Source organism: Nycticebus coucang, chromosome 11 (genome assembly GCF_027406575.1).
Source record: "Nycticebus coucang isolate mNycCou1 chromosome 11, mNycCou1.pri, whole genome shotgun sequence".
Classification (NCBI taxonomy): Eukaryota; Metazoa; Chordata; class Mammalia; order Primates; family Lorisidae; genus Nycticebus; species Nycticebus coucang.
Genome location: NC_069790.1, coordinates 44,205,803 through 44,228,735, shown reverse-complemented (window position 1 = coordinate 44,228,735; position 22,933 = coordinate 44,205,803). Strand labels below are relative to the sequence as shown.

Genomic DNA, 22,933 nt, shown 5'->3' with positions numbered 1-22,933 from the left:
CATGTATTATTACTATTTACTAACCAAAAGGATCAGTAGCTGCCTTTTATTATACACCTATGTGAGGGTAGGCAGCTATAACTACACTGTAGGAACAACTTATGCACTATTTCTAATACAATTTTCCCAGATATCAGTAACATTATTCCTATTTATATTTGAGAAAGTTGAGACAAATGTTAAGTGACTTACCTAAGATTATATAGTTGGAAAATGTGCTAAGATACACACCTGGGCTTGTGTGTGTGTGTGGGGGGGGGGGGGATGTTTGGTTCCAAATTCTGTGTCTTGTTTTTTTTCTTTTTTGGCTCTTGTTATATTTTAAACTCCTTTATTAAAAGCATTCAGGATAAAAAAGTAAAGCAAATAAAGTATGTGAATTGTATCCATATGATTACTATCATCCACGTAATTCTCCTACTTGATATAATTAGGTTTGTAAATATGACACTATTTTCCTGTACTATAATTTCGGTAATTACACCACTCAGTTTAATTACCTTTTCAAGCTTGACATTACGTGTTGCAGTAGATTTATTCCACATGAGGTGGGTTCTACTCTTGGCGTCACTTCTGAGTTTTTGCACGAATTTGAGAAAATTATACTTCTCTCTGCCCCAATTTTCATATTTGTACTATTGAAATAATGAGCCTTTCGACATTCCCTACAGGGATATTTTCTCCATAGACAATTCCAGATGGAAGAAAAACATAAGTCATCATCATCACCAAGAACGGAAACATTCAGTCCAAAGAATCTTGGTGGAAAAACGAGAGACATAGATTTCTTAAAATCCACACTTGTTTCCTTTTCTAGGAGAAGGAATACAGTAAGTAATTCTATAATATCTAAAAAAGCTATTACAGGTAATTGTAAATGAGAAAAATAAGAATATGGTATTCATTTTGGAAATACTATAGCCTATTTATGTTGTTTTCTACATTTACCATATGACGTTTCACTATTTGGTTTTTAAACAGACTAATAAAAAGATTTTTTTGTGGTTGTCAACAGTAGCTATATATATATTTTATATATAGATAGATTCATATATCACCTACATAGACACATGTGTATATACGTGGGGATAAATAGTCATTATAATGCCTTTTATATCATTTTCTTTAAATATTACATTACATACGTTAGTAAGGAAACAAAAAAAAAGAAGCAAACACATAATGGACATATAAGAAGTCAGAGTCTAGAACTCCAAAAGTCAATGTGTCCAGATTTATTTTCAAATATTCCATAAAATACTTGTGTGAACTGAAATACAGAGAGGAAAGTTTTGGAGAAAAACACGTTTTTAGTATCACAGTATTAGCAAAAAAAGCCCCTAAAATCTACAATAGTAACTCCGAAATATAAATCAATATTGTCATTTAATAACACTGTAGTCAATTTGTAAACAATTACATTTTTAGTTTAACTTAGTATCACTTCATCAATCCACTTTCATTGACTAAAAAAAAAAAATCATTTTTGTTTTTGTTTTTAAGTAATTAAATATTAATTATACTAATTCCTGACTATTTTTTAAAACAAGTACTCTAATTATTATTTTCATTCAGGTCTAGCAAGGGCCCAAGGCAGTGGCTCACACCTGTAATCCTGGTACTCTTGGGCAGCCTCAACGGGTGGATTGCTTAAATTCAGGAGTATGAGACCAGCCTGAGTAAGAGCATCCATCTCTACTGACTATAGAAAAACTAGCTGGACATAGTGGCACACACCTGTAGTACCAGTTACTTGGAAGGCTGAGGCAAAAGGATTACTCAAGCCGAAGAGTTTGAGGTTGCTGTGAGCTATGATGCCACAGTGCTCTACACAGGGCAACAGAGTGAGACTGTCTGAAAAAAATAAAATAAAATAAATAAAAATAACAAGCATATTTCATATAATAAGATGCATTCATAAACTTTGTAGAGTGAAAATAACCTCCCATTTCCTTGATGACTTGGAATCTTTATTTATTCAAACATTTAAAAATATTTCTGCATGCCAGTAACCCACTGGTATCGTGTTAGTTCCAAGATGGGAGGTGTTGGAGTGAGGAATGCAGATAAATAAAACATAATCCCCTGCTCCCTTAGGGCATAACGATCAATAAAACCCAGAAATGTAAGCAAAAGATTATTGTAAATATACAGATGTACCTGCTGTGTCCAAGGCTTTGGGCATATGCTGAGATATGTAAAGTTAGCTTCATATTTTACAGAATATCCTAACACTACACTGTTTGCTGTTCTAGTTGCTATCTTTTATAATCCTCTATGTAGAGACTCTCAGTGATCCAGTAAATGGCGTAGAGCTCTCTGTCCTTACTCTCAGGGCCCCACACTGCTATGCCGCCACCCAGTTACCGGAGCAAATGTTTTTTTTCCTTTGGGATTCTCTGGCTCTCGCTAATGCTGGTATCTTGTGCGCATTCTGAAGTTTTTCATCCTAGATGCCTAGGGTAGAACTCTAGATTCCTAGGAAATTAGATCATCAAATCTTTTGCCTGTAATCAAAACTAATATACTCTGCCTTTGAGCATGATAGATACATTTTTTGAAATTTTATTATTTCACATGGGCTGACATTCAACTGTTTTCTGATTTACTTTTCTGCAAAGTGCTGGATAAATGAAGGGTTTTTTAAATAGTTTTTTTTCAGGCTTGCATTGAAGACAAGACTCCACATAATGCATATAAAGTGTGTTTCATTATATAGTGTAATTAAAAACTGAGATAGAATTATATCCTTCATCACAAGAATTTGAATAATGAAAAAATGCTACTATCCATGGCATCAAAGCAATATAAACTATGTTTTATATACTCTTAATATCTTTGCATGCAGATAATACTTTTTAATAAAAATCATCATATAAAAAATAAAGTAGATAATAGTCTGCTCTAGTATTATTTAATGTTTAAAATGTTCAATTATAAATGTTACTATTTAGAGCATCTTATTAAAAAGTCTCAAAAAAAAAGAAGTCTCACTTTATCTCTCTTGGCCCAACGGAGAATTTAGCCTTTACAAATGCCTGGCTGATCAAACAACTTTTACATAAATGGAGAAATACTTATTTCCCCCTTGACTCTATCATTCCAGAAAATAGCTAAGAGAATTTTGCTGTGGTTATTTTTGGATTATATACATTTGTACCTTGAAATTTGAATTACATTCGGAAATGTACATCCTCTTTTTGCCTTAATAAAATATTATAAAGAAGAATCATTGTTGCCATTTGATGACTATTCATTTTAACTATTTAATTTATTTATTCATTCACAGTACAGCCTTTCATATATAAGTTTGCAATACTTGTCATCTTAGATTTTACAATGTCACGAAAGAATACAAATTAAAATATGAATTTGTATTTTCATATAATTTCCTCAAGTGGCCAGAAGCAAATAGGTTGCTAGAAAGTTGAAACTATATAATGTCATAGCCTGTATTTATACAATGCCATAAATAGCTGTCTTTTGAAGAAACAAACAACCATAACACCAAACATCTGGATGAAAACTGGAAATTTCAGTGACATAGCCAGATGTTTCCAAACATCTGGAATTTGTAGATTTAATGTTTCAACTGTTTCCATTTTTATCTGGGCACTTGAAATACTGTAGACACTGTCTAACAAATATTTATTCACATCTTTAAGATGTGAAAACATGTAAAGAATAATGTACAAATACAATTTTCATATTTAATCATATCCCCTGTGATGAAATGTAGTGCTGGAAGTTGATCTAGAAAAACCAGTGTAAATAGGCCCTATAAAGGTTCACCCAAGTAATTCAGTGGCAAACTCAGTAGTTGAACTGAAGAATTAGAACAAAGAATGAATTCAGCTAAGGATGAAAAATGAGGAAGCCAAAGATTCTGTTCTCTTTCTGCCTGAATAGATAGATTTCTATCTGATTAACAGAAAGAATTCTTCAACTATTTCTAAAAACTTACTGGAACCATTAATTTATTCTGCCATTTCTACAGAACTGCATTGGTGTTGGGAGGTACCTGTGTGTGTGCGGTGGAGAGTGGGGACGTATTTCATGACCGACTGAATCCCTGTTTACAGGTCTGACTCTCACCTTTAACCTCTATTTTAGCATGATGTTCATGACTAGGGAATCATTTTCCTACCTCTATAATTTTTAATTATGAAGCTTGCTTTATTTTCTAAGACTTATGATTCAGGCTGATTAATTTAATCCTAAAATTACTATTTAATGTGATTTTAAACAAACTGAATACACATTAACTATTGTCAGCCATCAACAAATGAGATATTGAATATGAATTAACTTTTTTTTGGGGGGAAAACAAATGAAATTCTCTATAACAAATTTTAATCTTAGGGACACTATTACAAGTCAATCTTACGCATCTAATGTTTTTTATTTCCAAAATTGAACCCAAAATTACCTGTCACATTATGAATCTGATTGTTAGAGAATTGACACTTCTAGGTTGGCCTTTTACAAATGTCAGTAGTATTATATGCTAATAATTATCCATCTTTCTGTTATAGCTGATGAAATTCCACTCAACGGGCCCATTTCATTAATGTTTATTTACAGTAAAAATTCACTATTCCTACTTCTGTTTGTTACATAAGGTAAAAAATAGGCATTTTTTACTGAAAGATTGTTTCCCCAAGTACATCATGAAAAAATTATATATACAAATAGAGTGAAAATATCGAAGCTAAATAGGCCCTTTTCTCCTTTATTGAGTTATAAAATTTCTGAATAGCAATACTTACAAATATGAAATTTATACATTCTGAGCCACTACTTGGTCCCTATCATCTTGAGACTATAGAGGCCAACTACAATGCTGGCCTTCATCCTCAACGTTTTACCTAATTTCTGGCCTGTTATTTAATAATGATTAGCAACATGTTACCATCACTATGTACTATTTTGACTAACATCTTCTACCCTAGCCCTCTAATCATTGTTTAAATAAAATCTATCATATGTAAACCTTCAGTTGATACATAGGAATTCACCATTTTGATACGTAAAGAATAGCAAAATATGGGAAATTTACTGATTCAATCTATATTAACATTCCAATTTGTTTTGATCATTTTTTAATATAAAATCAACATTCTGATTGTTTCTGTTTATTGACTTCTTCATTAGTTTGTTTGTAAGACTTAATCATTCCACTTGTTAGATTTAGGAGCTTAGATCTAAGATGACTGTAAGAACTTATAAAGACAATTATTACTATTGTATGGATATACTCTGATCCACCAAAAAGTGTCAATAATTATAATAACTGGAAAAAGTTCAAAAATTAAAAAAATAGCAATCATAAAAAATTAGAAGTGATAATAAATCTGAAGTTTAAAGTTTCTTCTAAATTTAATTCATCTGTGAATTTTTCATTAGGAGTCATTGGAATATCATAAATATAATGACCAATTAGTACAAAATCCTTTACAGCCATAGTCTCTGAAATTGCTGCTTTTCTTAGACATGGGTTTATTACTTTATAGATGTTATAGAATTCAAGCATATGTCCTATATAAAAATATGTAGATAATAAAAACATTTCTTAAAATTAAAGATGTCAACATAAAAGTTGTACTCATGTCTAAAAATTTCCAGAGGTTTCTCTGTTTTAGAATTATTTTAAATGACATGAAAATATCCCATGTAGCAGGACATCATAGAAAAGGGGCGACATGGAGTCATCTGTCAGCAGAATTTTCTTTCTTTAGCAATATACTTTAAGTGATGATCCTGTGAGGCAATGTTGTATGATGTTTCAGAATGTTCTTGTTTATTTTTGTTGATTAAACGTAAATTAATGTATTTGCTGCCTTAATGAAACAAAATTGGAAATAAAATGTGGCAAATTATTAGACTAATGAGAAAAAAATTATCCTTATTCTTTTATTACACCAATATGATGACTGCCTACAGTAAGAATCAGTGAAGTAGATTTCAATAACATTTCTAAAATCAAAGCTCATTTTACTTGTGTATATATATGTGTATATAACACACATACAGACAGATATATACATACATACAGATTTATATATACATACACAGAGAGATATATGTACGTGTGTATATAAATACAGGAGAGAGAGATGTAGCTCCCATATAGCTCTACCTATATGTCTACTTTTCTATCTGTATGAAGAGAGAGAACATTTTAAAAGAAATAGATTATATAATCTCAGGGCCAGTTCAATAAAGGTAAGGATTTATTTTGAGAGGTTTATTTTTTACATTACTTCAGTTTTGAACATTTACTTTCATAATTAGTTAGGCATCAATCAGTTGCTTACTTCTCAGTCTTTTACCTTACATAGATAATAATTCTGAAAATGAATTTAAAAAAGAATTAAGGGCGGCGCCTGTGGCTCAGTGAGTAGGGCGCCGGCCCCATGTGCCGAGGGTGGCGGGTTCAAACCCGGCCCCGGTCAAACTGCAACAGAAAAATAGCCGGGCGTTGTGGCGGGCGCCTGTAATCCCAACTGCTCGGGAGGCTGAGGCAAGAGAATCGCGTAAGCCCAAGAGTTAGAGGTTGCTGTGAGCCGTGTGACGCCACGGCACTCTACCCGAGGGCGGTACAGTGAGACTCTGTCTCTACAAAAAAAAAAATAAAATAAAAAATAAAAAAAAATAAAAAAGAATTAAACAGTGATCTCTCCTTTGCATGAATCTTGCTTTATCACTGATCTTTTAAAATTAGTGGAAAGCAAGGTAGTCTTGAGTCTAGCTTTTAGCATTAATAACACACTCTCAATATGTATTGCTTTATTTTTAAAAGAGAGCATTTTCAGAAATTTCTCTTTGCATTTCAAACTAAGATCCCTCTCATTACCGTCATCAATTCCTCCATCCTGTGCTATCTCCATTTTTCAAGTTTGAGTCGAATTATGTCCATTCTTTCAAAATAGCTGGTACACCATTAAGGAAGCAAAGAAAACATCTTACTGTTACTCTATGTAACCATTAAATAATGCTCCAAAGAAATGAAACATTTTTAAATCACTGCCTACACAGGCAGTCATGGATTAAATGGAATTGATAGTATGTTTGGTCACAGACATATAAGTTAGTAGCTAAATAACTAAGTGTACTCATATAAAAGTATGGAAGTAAACCTGTGAAGTAGAAAGGTCCTATAAAAATGTTGAGCAAAAGAAAAAAAATACTGTTTATTTGGCACACAAAAAATTTTCCCAATAGTCACACCCAAAATTGATAGCTATTTTGAAAATACTTGGCATTGGGCCAGGTAATGATTTATGAGTAACAAACAAAACACAATCCCTGTCATTTCCACTAATGGTGTATGATCCAACTAGGTGGGATTTTCCATTTATCTTGGCAGAGATGTCATGAATTCAGTCTGTTTATTCCAGTAATCTTAGTTTACAAATCTGCAGCTTTGCAAGTTTGATTAGCTCTGTAAAAAGGATTTTGTGAAGTGAAAGGACCTCCCACTTCTTCTATATTTGGCAGCCTTCACTTTATAAAAATGTCAATTTCACCAATCCTTTATACTCTCATGCAGCTGCTTTCTGTCGTCTTCCAACTGTGGGATATTAAAAATCTGCTGGGAGCTTTCTCCAGGTTGATCTGAATGGCAGAGAAAGCCAGAATAAGTTTGTCTAACTTAAAAATACCTTTGGAAGAAGAAAGGCTTGAGACTGATGACCTCTTCACAATATTCTAGGTGACTTGGCTGATTGAAGATTATGAGCTGCTAATTTTGAAGGATATGTGGGAATATGTTGCAAACTGAAAGCTGAAAGTGAGAAATGTGATGGTTGGAGTCATCTGTACCTGTTCTACAAAATAGCATTGTATCATTGAAATACCTGAAGTTCGACTCTGCTCTAAGGTCTCCATTTTTATTTAACCTAAAATAAATTTCTTTAGTGCTTATGTGCTAGCATCGAATTACTTCACAGAATGAGCCTCTTTTTATTTTATTTTTTTGTCTTCTTTGGCTAGATGATGTTCAAAGATAATTATAGACTATTTAGGTAGGAATTTGAAAATTCAAGTCCTACGAGACATTTAAGGATTTAACACATTTTTTTCTGAAAGAAAAACTAATCATTGTTGCAAATATTTATAAGGACATATATGTGTCCCATCATAAAATGTGTGTTAGGTATGATGATCAGTGATATAAATAAGATAAGGTTAGCTAAAAATAGTTGTAGGCATGTGTATTTTACAGGCAAACGTGTAAAATTTCCAGATGAATGTAAGTAGAAGACTAGTTTAAAATAAAGTAAGTTTTAATTTAGGAGAAAATTATTTCTCTAAATCAATTCTACCATAGATCTAATGATTTAATCTTTGTTTTTTGTTCTTTACATGATATATATTCTATCTCTGTTTCACAAAAGGCTTTGGCAAAGTTGAGAAAAAAAATTTGAGATTTAGTAAATGCTATAAAAGCTAAGGAAAACATTAACCAATGTGAGGTTTTATGTATATATAATATATACGTATATTGAAGTTAGATACATATGTGTGTGTGTATATATATACATATAATATTCTTTGATGTGTATGTTTAAGTTATTTTTCTAAAATTTCATGTTATTTTAAAGTTTAGAAAAAGTTAAGTGTTGAAAATGTAAGTAAAAGGAGTGCATATCTCTAAATTATAGTATTTTAGATGTGGAGTGGGCTCCTGTACAACACTCTTGTTTCTCTCTTACATCATTCAACAGTTACAATTGTTAATAATACTTGTTCAATTTCTACCTCTTCACTGTATGAGTTCGAGCAGTTACTTCTCTAGCTTATTTTAATGAGGTTTTATTTCTAGCACCCAGCTCAACAAATATTTGTGTTACAAAAAAAATAATCCAGCACGCCTTGCATAATTTTCCCTACTGGGTGATATTTATGCTTATGCTAAAGTTTAGGCTAAAAGTTCTTTCATATCGATATGACATATAAATCTGAGTAGAAGAAAGGGTAGGAAGTATTGATTTTCACTTTATATCTTGATGATATTGCTATTTACTGAAAAATACACAATTTCAATTGGAAAATTTTGGATTTTTATTCAAATTTCCTTCATACCAATTTGATTCTTTCTGACTAACCTTCTAAGACTTAGATTTGATTAAGCATATAAATTCCACACATACTTGCTTGCAAAACTGTAAATAGAGATTTATGGAATAAAAAAATCTTATGCAAAATACACAATATAATATTTTCAATTGTTTGATAATCTAATGATCCCTCAGGTGTCTTTTTTTTTTTTTTGGTTGTTATTTTACTTCCCTATGATTCTGTGCTTAGATTATTTCAGGAATGACATCTGATGATATTGTCCCCTCCAATGTTGACACTTAACCTTAGTCAGACAACATTATTTGGATGATGGGACATTAATAAATGTGATGTAAGAAACTTGAAAAGCCCTTGCACACTGCAGTTTTCCCTTTCAAAGCTCCTGGGAATCCTTCCATCATCACTTGAAAAATACCAGGCTAGAGCCCATAGGAAGATGAATACCAGGCTAGCCCATAAGAACATGACATTATTTATTGCAGCCCAATTCATAATTGCTAAGTCATGGAAAAAGCCCAAGTGCCCATCGATCCACAAATGGATTAATAAGTTGTGGTATATGTATACCATAGAATATTATGCAGCCTTAAAGAAAGATGGAGACTTTACCTCTTTCATGTTTACATGGATGGAGCTGGAACATATTCTTCTTAGTAAAATATCTCAAGAATGGAAGAAAAAGTATCCAATGTACTCAGCCCTACTATGAAACTAATTTATGGCTTTCACATGAAGGCTATAACCCAGTTATAACCTAAGAATAGAGGGAAAGGGGAGAGGGAAGGGAGAGAGTGGGGAGGTGGGTGGAGGGAGGGTGATTGGTGGGATTATACCTGCGGTGCATCTTACAAGGGTACATGTGAAACTTAGTAAATGTAGAATATAAATGTCTTAACACAATAACTAAGAAAATGCCAGGAAGGCTATGTTAACCAGTGTGGTGAAAAATGTGTCAAACGGTCTATAAAACCAGTGTATGGTGCCCCATGATCGCATTAATGTACACAGCTATGATTTAATAATAAAAAATAAATAAATAAAAGCAACAACAGAAACAATAGTTTTATAAAAATAAAGAAAAGAACATGACACCACGTGTAGCAGCAACTAGCTGTCCAAGGTGAGGCCCAACCAGCTCTTAGTCAACCCACTAGCTGCCTGCAGCTCCGTGCAGGACCTGTGCAAAATCAACAGTAGAACTATCCAACTAAGCTCAGTACAAATCTCTCACCTATACTACTGTAAGCAAATAAAACATTAGTTATTGTTTGAAGCCACTAAGATTCGGAGTGGTTTGTTATACAGCTAAGGCAGACAGACGCACTATTTGGAAAGAATCTTTGAAGTGATTAAAATAGTGTGTATGTCTAAGTATGTATATAGTATATTGTGTGTGTGCATATATATAATTTTTGCATGTAATTCTTTCTCAAGCACATCAAGTCAATTAGAAAGAAAGAACAAATACGCAAAATAACCTCAAAATTTTTAAACCATATTTACAAATCTGCCTCAGAAAATGAATTATTCTTAAATCAAATTATAGGAGATAACTATCAATCACACCTTAGCAAACATAGAACCTTGACTTTGGCTAAGAGCATGGCACTGCATATTATCATTTCCACAGATTGGAAAGAAACCCTACTTCCTTATTTCCTTCATGCATTATACCAAATACGGTTGCATTTCCTGGTTTTCACTATCTTCATATATGAACATTAATGTATAATCTCCCCCAAAGACACATACTATTTTTCTCCTGTTCCAAGTTAAAAAAAAAATATGTAAAAATAAAACAGATGTCTGATGTAGATTTTGGATCCTACTTTCCAGCGTGCCAAATGTACCTTACAGAGGAATTTTGTATGTGAAGTTCAAGAGAAGGAAAATGTGCTCCATAACTTGGTACCAGTCATAATATTTAATAAAATATAAACTGCCAATAAATAAAACCACATAAAAGTGCTCCTCTGTATGTTTCTGCTACTCAGAAATAACCTCTGAAAGCTGAAGTATAAAAATTATCAGTAGAAAAGCAGATGATTTAAGAAATTGCATGAAAGAACTTGCTTTCCTAAGACGTGTATTCATTTGTCCACACACTGTTGATATTTCTTTGGTTCCAGTGGGATCCCTGGAGGAGGTACATACAGTGAGAGAGGAAATGAAACTCCAGCCCTAAGAGTGCCAATCATAACTGCACTGTCCATAAAGATGTTTGCATTTGCCTTTCAGGAATGTTTTTGTAAAGATTAGCAACTGTTAATCAGCAGTTGGCTACATTCTCTCAGGGAAAATCAGACTCTATACAAGGAGTACAGTGGGAACACGACTGAGCAAATCATTTGCCATCTAAATAAAACCCAAGAAAGAGACATAAAAAGCAATTAATTAAAAACTATTAGTCATGACACATTAATTGGGATCAATAGAACACTAATAATGCCAAAGTATTCTGCGAATGGGTATCAGAATTTGGAAGTACTGACACCAGCAGAATTTCAAAATTAGGGCAAAGGGGATATTTACCTATGATATATCTATATTTGCCTTTTCATTATTTTCCAGCCTTCTTGAACCTAAGTTGCACCATTTGCCTATTCTAGACATTAGAGTTTAAATGGAAGTGACATGGGTCACTTCCAGGTGAAAACATTTAAAGGTGAGTGCATAAACTTCCAATTCTTGCCTAACTTCTGTGGTTACCTAGGACAGCTCAAGTCGAGATGCCATGTAGTCATTTTGGATCTGTATAAGTGATTATTGGAACTTGTAGCGTTAATATGGAGAGTGAATAAATAATACACATTATGGTTGCATTACATTGAAGTTTGAGTGTTAATGTGTTGTCGCAACATATCACACACTATTCTGAGCAATAGAGGAAACTATTCTGGGGTGGCCAGCTTTCTACTTTGCCAAATAAGATTTTAAAATATAAATACATGTAATTTCTCTTCATATGCCATCATAATGTGAAAGAAATAATGCTTTGTAATTAAAAATAGAGGAAGATCATATTCTCAGAATGAAGGGTTCTTTCTTAAACTCAACAAATGTAGGTTCTTTTTAAATATCCCTGTATTATTCTTAATTTTATCATTTTGCTGGCAAAAACTTCATCATGTAATAGTACACCTGTTTTCCAACTGATATTCAAGAACCTCAGATCCAGGTATTTCAAAAATGGTAAGAGAAGATTGTTGTCTTAAAGTACTTTAGAAGACCATGTAATGAGAACAGCCAGCATTACCTGTCTTTCAGTGAGATCCAGGTTCACCGCTATCTCATATCGCCTCAGTCTGGTCAGATAATTATGATGGGCAAATTCTGCTTCAAGTTCTCTGATTTGCTCTTTAGTAAAAGCTGTCCTTTCTTTTCTGGGCTTACTGTTGACCTCTGACTTGTAATTTCCTTCCTGGGAGTCTAAAAAGGAAAAAAAAAGTAAGAGAGTATTCAAGCTTTCATGCATTCATGCATTGAAATACATGCAATCTTATTATTCATAGTTATTGAGTAAATATTTCTCCGGGTACTGGCCTAGACATGGAACAAATAGAAACCCAAGACAACAAGATTTATCTCACCTCAACAGAGTAAGATACATTTCTTATTTTTCTCATCTTCCTTCAAGTAACTTACAGCCTAATTGGGAAAGTGTCTAATTGCCTTCTTATAAAATATGAATAAAATTTTTAATTGCTCATAAGGGGATAATAATATAAATGAAACATTTCTATTAAACAATTTTAGATATGAAGTTATCTCTAGTAAGTTGGTTCACATGTATCCTTGAAGTCTAAGTATGATTGAACACATAATCCTAAAAAAATTAAGGGACCACCTTTGAGCAATCCAAAAATTTAGCAACTGGACCATGAAAGTTCAAGCTCAGACTGACCTATTCAAAAATATAGTATATTTATTGACCTTTTTATTTCTACTTAAGTATAATTTCCTCAAGGGCAATAGCAACGCTCTTCTTTTATTTTCTATCATGCTTAGTCAAACATGGAATCTATAAAGAAATCACGTTGATATGACTTAAAATATGCCCAGAGTTTTAAAATGTATTTTTTATTATATATATGATAAACACAAAATGCACAACACATAACAGCAGCTAGCCACAACACCAAATCTTGCAGTGCAATGTGGAAATATCAGTAATAATTTGGAGCATGTCATTCCATCTTTCTCCTTGAAGTTGTCAAGATACAATTAGCATATAGTATTTTATTCATCTTCATAATGTCTCTAAGATTATGAAGGTTAGAAGGTATTCTAAATATGCTGAACAGCAGAATGTGCATCAATAATGGAAAAAATCCACATGCATCCCCCTTGTGGGGTGTTTTCTTTTTCTTCCTTTCCTTTTTTTTTAAGAAAAATTGTTCAGAGCCACACACACACACACACACACACACACACACACGTCCGCATACATCAAGTAAAAAGTAATCATACAGATCTCAAGTAATTCACTTCTAATTGATCCTCAGTGAAATATCAACATGATCAAAACGAAGGCGGGGCTTAGTGCTTGTAGCTCAGCGGCTAAGGCACCAGGTACATACACCAGGGCTGGTAGGTTTGAATCTAAGCCTGGGCCTGCCAATCAACAATAACAACTACAACCAAAAAATAGCTGAGTGTTGTGGCCCACGCCTGTAGTCCCAGCTACTTGGAAGGCTGAGGCAAGAGAATTATTAGAGCCCAAGAGTTGGAGATTGATGTGAACTGTGATGCCACAGCACTCTACTGAGGACGACACAGAGAGACTCTGTCTCAAAAAAAAACAAAAACAAAGGGGGGGTGGTGTTAGTACGCTCCTGAAAATTGTATCTGGTTTCTGATCACTTTTGCACCAGTACACACAAGCCATGATATCATTACAAAGTTGGAGTTCAATTAACTCTTCCTTGAGCCCAAATGAGAGATGTGACATAGGAAAAATTATTATTAATCAAAAGTTATAAGTAATTGTCATCATTTTTTTCATGGAAAAATGTAATAAGACGTAGTTTACAAAATATCTTTTTAAATTGTGTTGTTTTTTCACCCAGTGATGTTTAAAGATACCAAGTACCAAAAATGAATTTTTTTAATGTTCTCTATTCTTTTTATTTATTTACTTATTTATTTTATTGTTGGGGATTCATTGAGAGTACAATAAGCCAGATTACACTAATTGCGTTTGTTAGGTTAAGTCCCTCTTGCAATCATGTCTTGCCCCCAGAAGGTGTGGACGCACCAAGGCCACGCCCCCCTCCCTCCTTCCCCTCTCTGCTTTTCCTTCCCCCCCATGACATTAATTATCATTAATTGTCCTCATATCAAAATTGAGTACATAGGATTCATGCTTCTCCATTCTTGTGATGCTTTACTAAGAATAACGTCTTCCACTTCCATCCAGGTTAATATGAAGGATGTAAAGTCTCCATTTTTTTTAATGGCTGAATAGTATTCCATGGTATACATATACCACAGCTTGTTAATCCATTCCTGGGTTGGTGGGCATTTAGGCTGTTTCCACATTTTGGCGATTGTAAATTGAGCTGCAATAAACAGTCTAGTACAAGTGTCCTTATGATAAAAGGATTTTTTTCCTTCTGGGTAGATGCCCAGTAATGGGATTGCAGGATCAAATGGGAGGTCTAGCTTGAGTGCTTTGAGGTTTCTCCATACTTCCTTCCAGAAAGGTTGTACTAGTTTGCAGTTCCACCTATCAAAATACCAATATTGTACTTTCAAGATTTGGAAAAAATGATTCCGCGTTTTGTATGGAACCAGAAAAAAAACCCCGTATAGCTAAGGCAGTTCTTAGTAATAAAAATAAAGCTGGGGGCATCAGCATAGCAGATTTTAGTCTGTACTACAAAGCCATAGTGGTCAAGACAGCATGGTACTGGCACAAAAACAGAGACATAGACACTTGGAATTGAATAGAAAACCAGGAAATGAAACTAACATCTTACAACCACCTAATCTTCGATAAACCAAACAAGAACATACCTTGGGGGAAAGACTCCCTATTCAATAAATGGTGTTGGGAGAACAGGATGTCTACATGTAAAAGACTGAAACTCGACCCACACCTTTCCCCACTCACAAAAATTGATTCGAGATGGACAAAGGACTTAAATTTAAGACATGAAATAATAAAAATCCTCAAAGAAGGGCAGCGCCTGTGGCTCAGTCGGTAAGGCGCCGGCCCCATATACTGAGGGTGGTGGGTTCAAACCTGGCCCCGACCAAACTGCAACCAAAAATAGACGGGCGTTGTGGGGGGCGCCTGTAGTCCCAGCTACTCGGAAGGCTGAGGCAAGAGAATCGCTTAAGCCCAGGAGTTGGAGGTTGCTGTGAGCTGTGTTAGGCCACGGCACTCTACCGAGGGCCATAAAGTGAGACTCTGTCTCTACAAAAAAAAAAAAAAAAATCCTTAAAGAAAGCATAGGAAAAACACTGGAAGATATTGGCCTGGGGAAAGACTTCATGAAGAAGACTGCCATGGCAATTTCAACAATAAAAAAAATAAAAAATGGGACTTAATTAAACTGAAAAGCTTCTGTACAGCTAAGGAGACAACAACCAAAGCAAAGAGACAATCTTCACAATGAGAAAGGATATTTACATATTTTCAATCAGACAAATGCTTGATAACTAGGATCTATAGAGAACTCAAATTAATCCACATGAAAAAAGCCAACAATCCCATATATCAATGGGCAAGAGACATGAATAGAACCTTCTCTAAAGAATACAGATGAATGGCTAACAAACACATGAAAAAATGTTCATCATCTCTATATATTAGAGAAATGCAAATAAAAACCACCCTGAGATACCATCTAACCCCAGTGAGAATGGCCCACATCACAAAATCTAAAAACTGCAGACGCTGGTGTGGATGTGGAGAGAAGGGAACACTTTTACACTGCTGGTGTTTTTTTTGTTTGTTTGTTTTTTTGAGGCAGAGTCTCACTCTGTTGCCCCGGCTAGAGTCCAATGGCATCAGCTTAGTTCACAGCAACCTCAAACTCCTAGGTTCAAGTGATCCTCCTCCCTTAGCCTCCCAAGTGGTTGGGACTACAAGCACCCTTCATAATGCCTGACTAATTTTTTTTGCAATTTTTAGTGGAGACATGATCTTGCTCTTGCTCAGGCTGGTCTCAAAACTTCTGAGCTCAAGGGATCAACCTGCCTCGGCTTCCCAAAGTGTTAGGTTTACAGGTGTGAGCCACCTCACCTAGCCCCACAGTGTATTTTTAATTTTTTCCCCCTTTCTGTCTTCTTGGGGAAAGTCTGACTGAAGTGCTCCCTGTAAAATGGAAATCCACTAGACAGGGTGCTTTAATGTAAACACTTTTGCTTGGACTCTTACCAGAATCTAACTGGGCCGGATATAAAATATTTTAGGCCCAGTGGCAGCAGTGGCAGCGGCAGCAATAGGTTCACATCAGTATCTTTGGCACACTGACCATTTCTTTTCCTCTGATGTGTCATTGAGAATGTCCTGGCACAACCTAAAATTCTTCATCATTCACTGACCATATTTCTGGGCTTGTCACTTACTCCTGTGTTGCCTGGTTCCCCACCTTGGCAGGGCAGGTGCGGTTTTATCCAGCACAAAAGCCTCTTGTGATATGTCACAAACAGATTGATTACTCTTTTTAGAAAGCCCCTGGGACCAGGTGAGTTATATAATAGATGATGTGTGAGTTCTCAGAAAGGCCATGTGTCCACTATGCCAACTTACCTGGCTCTGTGTGCAAACTGCAGTCCATCCTACACTTGTTTTTAGCTCCTGATTTGCCAATATCCACATTGCTGGAGCACTTAACTATTCTGGCATTGTGTGTAAAAAAAAAAATTATGAATGATTGATTTAAAAAAAAAAAAATCTTTTCCCTGGGCTGTTCTCACAGCCTTCAAACTCGGTCACAGTGCAGAACCTTCAGACAACAGGTCTCTCATAAGCATCCATGTTTTCACATGAATTGAAAGAAATTTTTTTTTTCTCGCCAATTTGGAACTATGTTCTGCCTGAAATCTGTGGCTGATTATTCTTTATGTAGGGACAATACTCTCTTCCCTTCAGTCAAACTCTGGAAACTGACAGTTAAGCCAGAGCATTTTTTCTCATGAGCAATTCAATTTGAATGATTCATGGACAGTACATTCCCTTATGTAAGCATGAATGAACAAACTCACATTGAGGAAAGCCTATTAACTTGTATTTATTTTAGTTCGAGACTGATCTTCTTTAACTTCTGAGATATTTGAAAGTACTTCATAAATACCACACATACACAGAAACCGACACACAAAAAGTAGGCCAGTGCTTGGAAGGACAGTTACACCCATTGTAACTAGAAGTATACAATAGGAAGTTTATATATCCAGTGACTGAATTTAAACAAAAATCTGGCCGTAACTCAACATTTAAATCCAAAAACAATTTACTGAATGCCTGAATTCCAAACCAAAATTGCTCACAAAGTGAAATCCAGTGACTAGAAGGAAGTGAGTTGTGCACACTTACATTTATGACAGTCACAGAAGGAGCCATTAAATTGTAATTAAATTGCATTAAATTATATAACAAAGACTGGGTGTGTGGCTTCTTGATTTCATCACCTATGAGGGAGAATGACAGGGCAGTTGAGGCAGCGCCCATGACCATCAATCCAGCCAGGGCTTTGTCCTTATGTATATGATTCTGCTGTGGTTTTCACCCACAAGACTCTCAGACTCTTTTTATTAAAAACATACTCCTTGGAATTGCATTTCTGGACTTGCATTTCTATAATCTTGGAATTTAAAAAAAAAATTTTCACTTGCTTTTGTTTTTGTTTTTGCAGTTTCCAAAGTCAATCACTGGCCGAGACTGAGTCCTTTACTTCTATCACCTGAGTAGCTATTCTTTGGTAGAAAATGGGTGGAAATCTTGGGTTTAGTTTTTGGCAAATTTCACATCAGTTTGCATCTGTTTCCCAGCTGTTTCAACGGAGGCAAACTCTCCCCATTTTGTTCAACCTCCCATATCCAATGCCAAATGGTAGGTGTTGAGGGGGAATTCTGCACCCTGCCTTCCCTTCTTTCCTATGGCCACAAACAAAATGTCATGGTTAATATAGAATATTCAGACACAAAATAATACAATTGTTATTTTTCGTCTCAGATACTTTAATGCACCTGTGGGTTCACCCTCACACTCTCTCACTGCTTCCAGGAAATGTTGACTTATGTGTTCAGGTAGAGCTGGCAGTCCCAGCTTCCTAACCTACTGCTCCCTGGGACTACACTAATGGAAGAAGTCTGCAAGACTTCCGTGGAGGATAAAAATTGCCCTTCAAGGATCATTTCTGTCCAGCATTTAGAATTTCTCCACATGTGACTTTTTATTTCCCCAAGTACAAGAGAATGCCAAAAGATAATAATGTTTTATTGAAGACAAGAAATGGGAGGGCTTGCTCTGTTCACTAGTGGCACAGAATGCTCTTTAGCAGAAGAGAAATAATAAAGTATGGTTCAGCATATTTTTGGCTACTCTGGGCAAACTTTTTAACTTGTTTAAACAAAGAACATAATTTACCTATGTCTATAACATTTCAAGATGGAATGGAATGTCTATAAGGCCTAGATTAAAATGCCTTCTCATTTCATATTCTGAAGAAAGAATATTTATTCTTTAAGCCTTTGCATATTGATAAAACTTTTTGTGTCAGTATTTTGTAAGGTATTGACAATGAGAAATATTCTGAATATATTTATTAGCAAAGCTGCAAAAGTCCATACGTATAGGAAGCTAATGATCATCTTTATAGAGGCATAGGGATGTGGATGGCAGCGGGGAAATTTATAGAATAATCTTACTGATGCTAGCAATTTTCACATTTAAACTGGAAATTGCCTTCCATATGGGCATTTATCCAACTTGCTACTCCAGCCTCTTAATGAGTGGGCATTTCAGCTTCCCATATTTTTTTCAAAGTAAACAACCTTCCCCAGAGGTTCTTAAATCCTTTTGCCAATCCACTCTCCAGATTTGAGAACCACAGTCATAGTGAGCTGTCATTACTAATGAATGTGTCTATTGTACACTGGGGGATGAGGGAAGGAGTTGGAAAAAATGGGAGTAAGAAGCATAATTCTAGATGTAGAATAGGATAGCATTAAAAATACCCACAATGTCTTATATTTTTAAATTTGGAAAAAATAAACACAGCAATGATAATAGTTTCTCTTATAAAGCAAACTTAAATTTTACATAATAAAAACAAAAGGAATTTATACATAATTTTGAGTAAATTATGATAGCTGTCTTCAAAAATCAATATATCTACTGGACTAGTGATTGTTAGTTGGTAAGTGTATCTTTTTCCATCACCTCGTTGATTATTCATAGGATTGTTTAATATGGTTTTAGGGATGAAACCAGTCAGATAAATCCCAACTTAACTGAAACCTAAGATAGATTAGTTTTCATTATATTTTTGTGATCAATTATATGTCTTGAAAAGGTAATTTATAGATTATATCCTATTTGTTCCTGTTCTAAAGGGTATTTAGTTCTAATTTTGTGTTCCATATTGAAAGAGTAACCATGTATACCTAGGAATTGAATGTAACAGGTGTTTAATTTTAGTTTGCAGACTTGACTTTTTCCCCATATATTTAAGTTTGTGTTTATACAACTAATTCCCAAAATGAGATTAATCACAAGTGAATATGCATAAGTTTGTTAATATTGAGCAATAGCTACTTACATGAGAAAATATTATATCTGCTCATTCATAACACAAATCATGCTATACAAAGTGATAATATCAAGAGAAAAGTATACGGGCTCTAGATGCTTTATAAAAATTTGTGGGTTTTGTGTTGCAATTTAGACTAAAGCAGAATTCTGAATCCAGAAACATCATAAATTTTTCACAGGATATGAAAATTTACCAAAAGAAAAGAGTGAATTAAGCCAAGTTCAAATATGTTTGTGCGTGTGTATGCGTAGAGAGAGAGAGAAGGATTACTCTTAAACTCTTACGAAGTTAATAACAGCACAGATATGAATATAAAATGTAGAAACTTCATACTTCGGAATTTCATAAAAATGAAACATCCAGGTCTCTAAAATCATCTCCACCTTAGATGGAGATGTTTCCTTGGAGTAGGTACTGCCCCTGCCCTGGCACTACACTGCATTCCTGGGATAAACTGTCAAATACTAGAACAAAGACTTTCTTATTGCGTTCCTCTTTCCACGCTGTAATTTTGATAAGACGGCAGTCAGAGGCATTTTAGCCAATTTAAAATAGGTTCCTTATCCATGACTCATTTCAATTCTTTACTTTTTATGCCCATCAAAGTATAAAATCAGTTTTACTTGCAGACTGTTCTTACTGTGGTTCCTTTATTTTTAAATAAGGAGACTTCAACTCTTGATTTTTAAAAATTTCAATATCTTCCTTTTTATACTTTTTACTATGTAATTCTCTTTGATTGTAAGGTCTCAACCCAAAGATTCTATCTATCTCTATTACCTAAATGCAAAGTGAAATACACACACACACACACAAAACAGCAGAGAAAATTTAGTATCATAATTACTGTCATACAATAAATGTAATTTAAAAAGTATTTTGTTAAAAAAATATGAGGCCAAAGAACACATAAAATGGGAATACAATGCAATTTACTTGATCAAAATGGGCATAGAGTTTTCATTCTTCTTACTGCCAACTTCAAAGAACTTAACACAGGAAAAAAAAAAAGACAGCAAATGTCCTTCAGGTAAAAGTAAATTTGTAAATCTTGCTATGTATTTCTAGACTTGGACACTGTTTACAGATGCCCAGAATTGACTTTATGACTTTTGCCATATTTCAGAAACTATAGGAAGATCATGGGCATCCATCTAATGCAACAAAGCACCTGTATCTAGATTTTGCCTAACAGCAAAGGATTTCTTAAAGGTCATAATGTGTACCTCCAATAAGACAAGAACCCCTAGTGAAGGGTTCCTTGGGGGCTCCCATTAAACTTTTTTTGTTCCTTTCTCACATACTTACCACAGTCCACCACTGTATGAATGTTCTCTTCTCTCTATTGGAATGTACATCTTTGGTGCCAAATATTGCTCTAGTTTCTTCAGACATTGGAGGTGAATTAAGGTAATACTGGCAATCACACTGACACTTTAATATATGCAGAAGCATCAGGGAAAGTCATAAAGAGGGTTCAAACTTCCACGTGTGTCCCAATCCACCTCCTAATCAGATCTTATGTGAGCTTATGAAACTATTACAGAGTTGTATGGTATTATTGCATCTTTGCAGAATTAGGGAGGGAAAAAACTGTTTTCCCAAATTATGGACAGTAGGTTACTTGGCACTGGCCAAAAAAATTGTGACACTTCTAATTCATAGCTGTCAACAAGGCAAAAGGGACTGAGCCATCTATGGCATCAGATAACACCATACACACTCTCAGTAGTGCCAGAAAACTCAGTACCAATTCTGCTAGGAGCTTGGTAAATCTCTTAGACATGTAACAGGAATACTTCCACAGATCTTTCTTTTATATTATGGAAGACAATCTACATCTTTTCAGACTGTGAGGGCTTGCATTTATGCCATGCTTCTGAGACTTTGTTTGGCAAGTCATCATTATGACTGTAATATATTTTTGTTGTAATAACATATAAATTATTGAACTTTTCATTTATCTTCATTTCTGCTTTGCTTCTCTGGACTCTGGATAGATTCTAGGTAACTTGAGATTAACTTTGCATTATTTAACTTTGTCTTTTCAATGCCAAACACCTAACACTCTGCTGGATCTTTGATTTATGTTGTGGTCATAGATTATGATTTCAAAGATAACTTTAAAGGGCCTTATTCTGGAATAGGAGTTTAAGTGACCTTCAGTTTACAAAAAGGAAAAACATCACTCAATAGCTATTTATATTAACTTTTTAAGGAGTTTGTACACATCTCTCAGATAATTAATGGTAGATGGAGACAAATAATTACCTTCATTTTAAATTTATTATGGCATCTTAAACATGTTCAAATATAAATGCACCAAATCAGTGTTATTCTTCTAAAGTTTAAAATCCAAAACATTGAATATTATACCAAGTAAAGGAAACTACTGCACATAGGTCATGGTTCCTAACCTCAGCACTACTGACATTATGAACTGGATAATTCTCGTTACATTTATACGAAATTATACAACTAAGTTCATCAGCTCATCCTAGAAAAAGTGCTACATAACCTCATTGCTGAATATCACTATGGTCACCTTCCAAGTACTCTCTTTGGCCACCTGGCAACCATAGTTATACTCAGCACTAAGATATGTAGAATCTGTATTCTATGAAATTTAAACATATTCAAATTAAAGCCATCAGGAAAGTCTGTCCTGGGCATTTTTAGCAACATCCTGGCTTATACTCCTTAGATTCCTCTAGCAATCCCCAACCCTTTTTTTAGTATTGCTGAATAAAATACTGGACTTACCATTCAACTTAAATTTCATATAAACAACAAATACTATTTCAGTATATCACAAATATTGTATGAAGCATACTTACATTAAACATATTGATTATTTTGGACATTTCTATTTTAATTGGCTAATTTTAGCAACACAGACCTAATTGTGACCTCACAAAGGCTCCAGGTATTGCCAGTACCCTTAAGGGGAAAAATTACCCCCAGTTGAGAACCACTGTCTACTGATAATATTTTCTTTTTCTTTTTTTTTTATTGTTAAATCATAGCTGTGTACATTAGTGCAATCAAGGGGTACAATGTGCTGCTTTCATATACAATCT

At 34.4% G+C, this 22,933-nt stretch overlaps 1 protein-coding gene across 1 annotated transcript in view; it reads right to left on the bottom strand.

Annotated features, from left to right (window-relative positions):
• MEOX2 (mesenchyme homeobox 2) overlaps positions 1-22,933 on the bottom strand; it is a 74,158-nt gene that overhangs the window by 4,651 nt on the left and 46,574 nt on the right. The window contains exon 2 of the mRNA XM_053553852.1: positions 12,341-12,513. Coding sequence (XP_053409827.1) covers positions 12,341-12,513 — 173 coding nt within the window. The remainder of the gene's footprint in view (positions 1-12,340; positions 12,514-22,933) is intronic.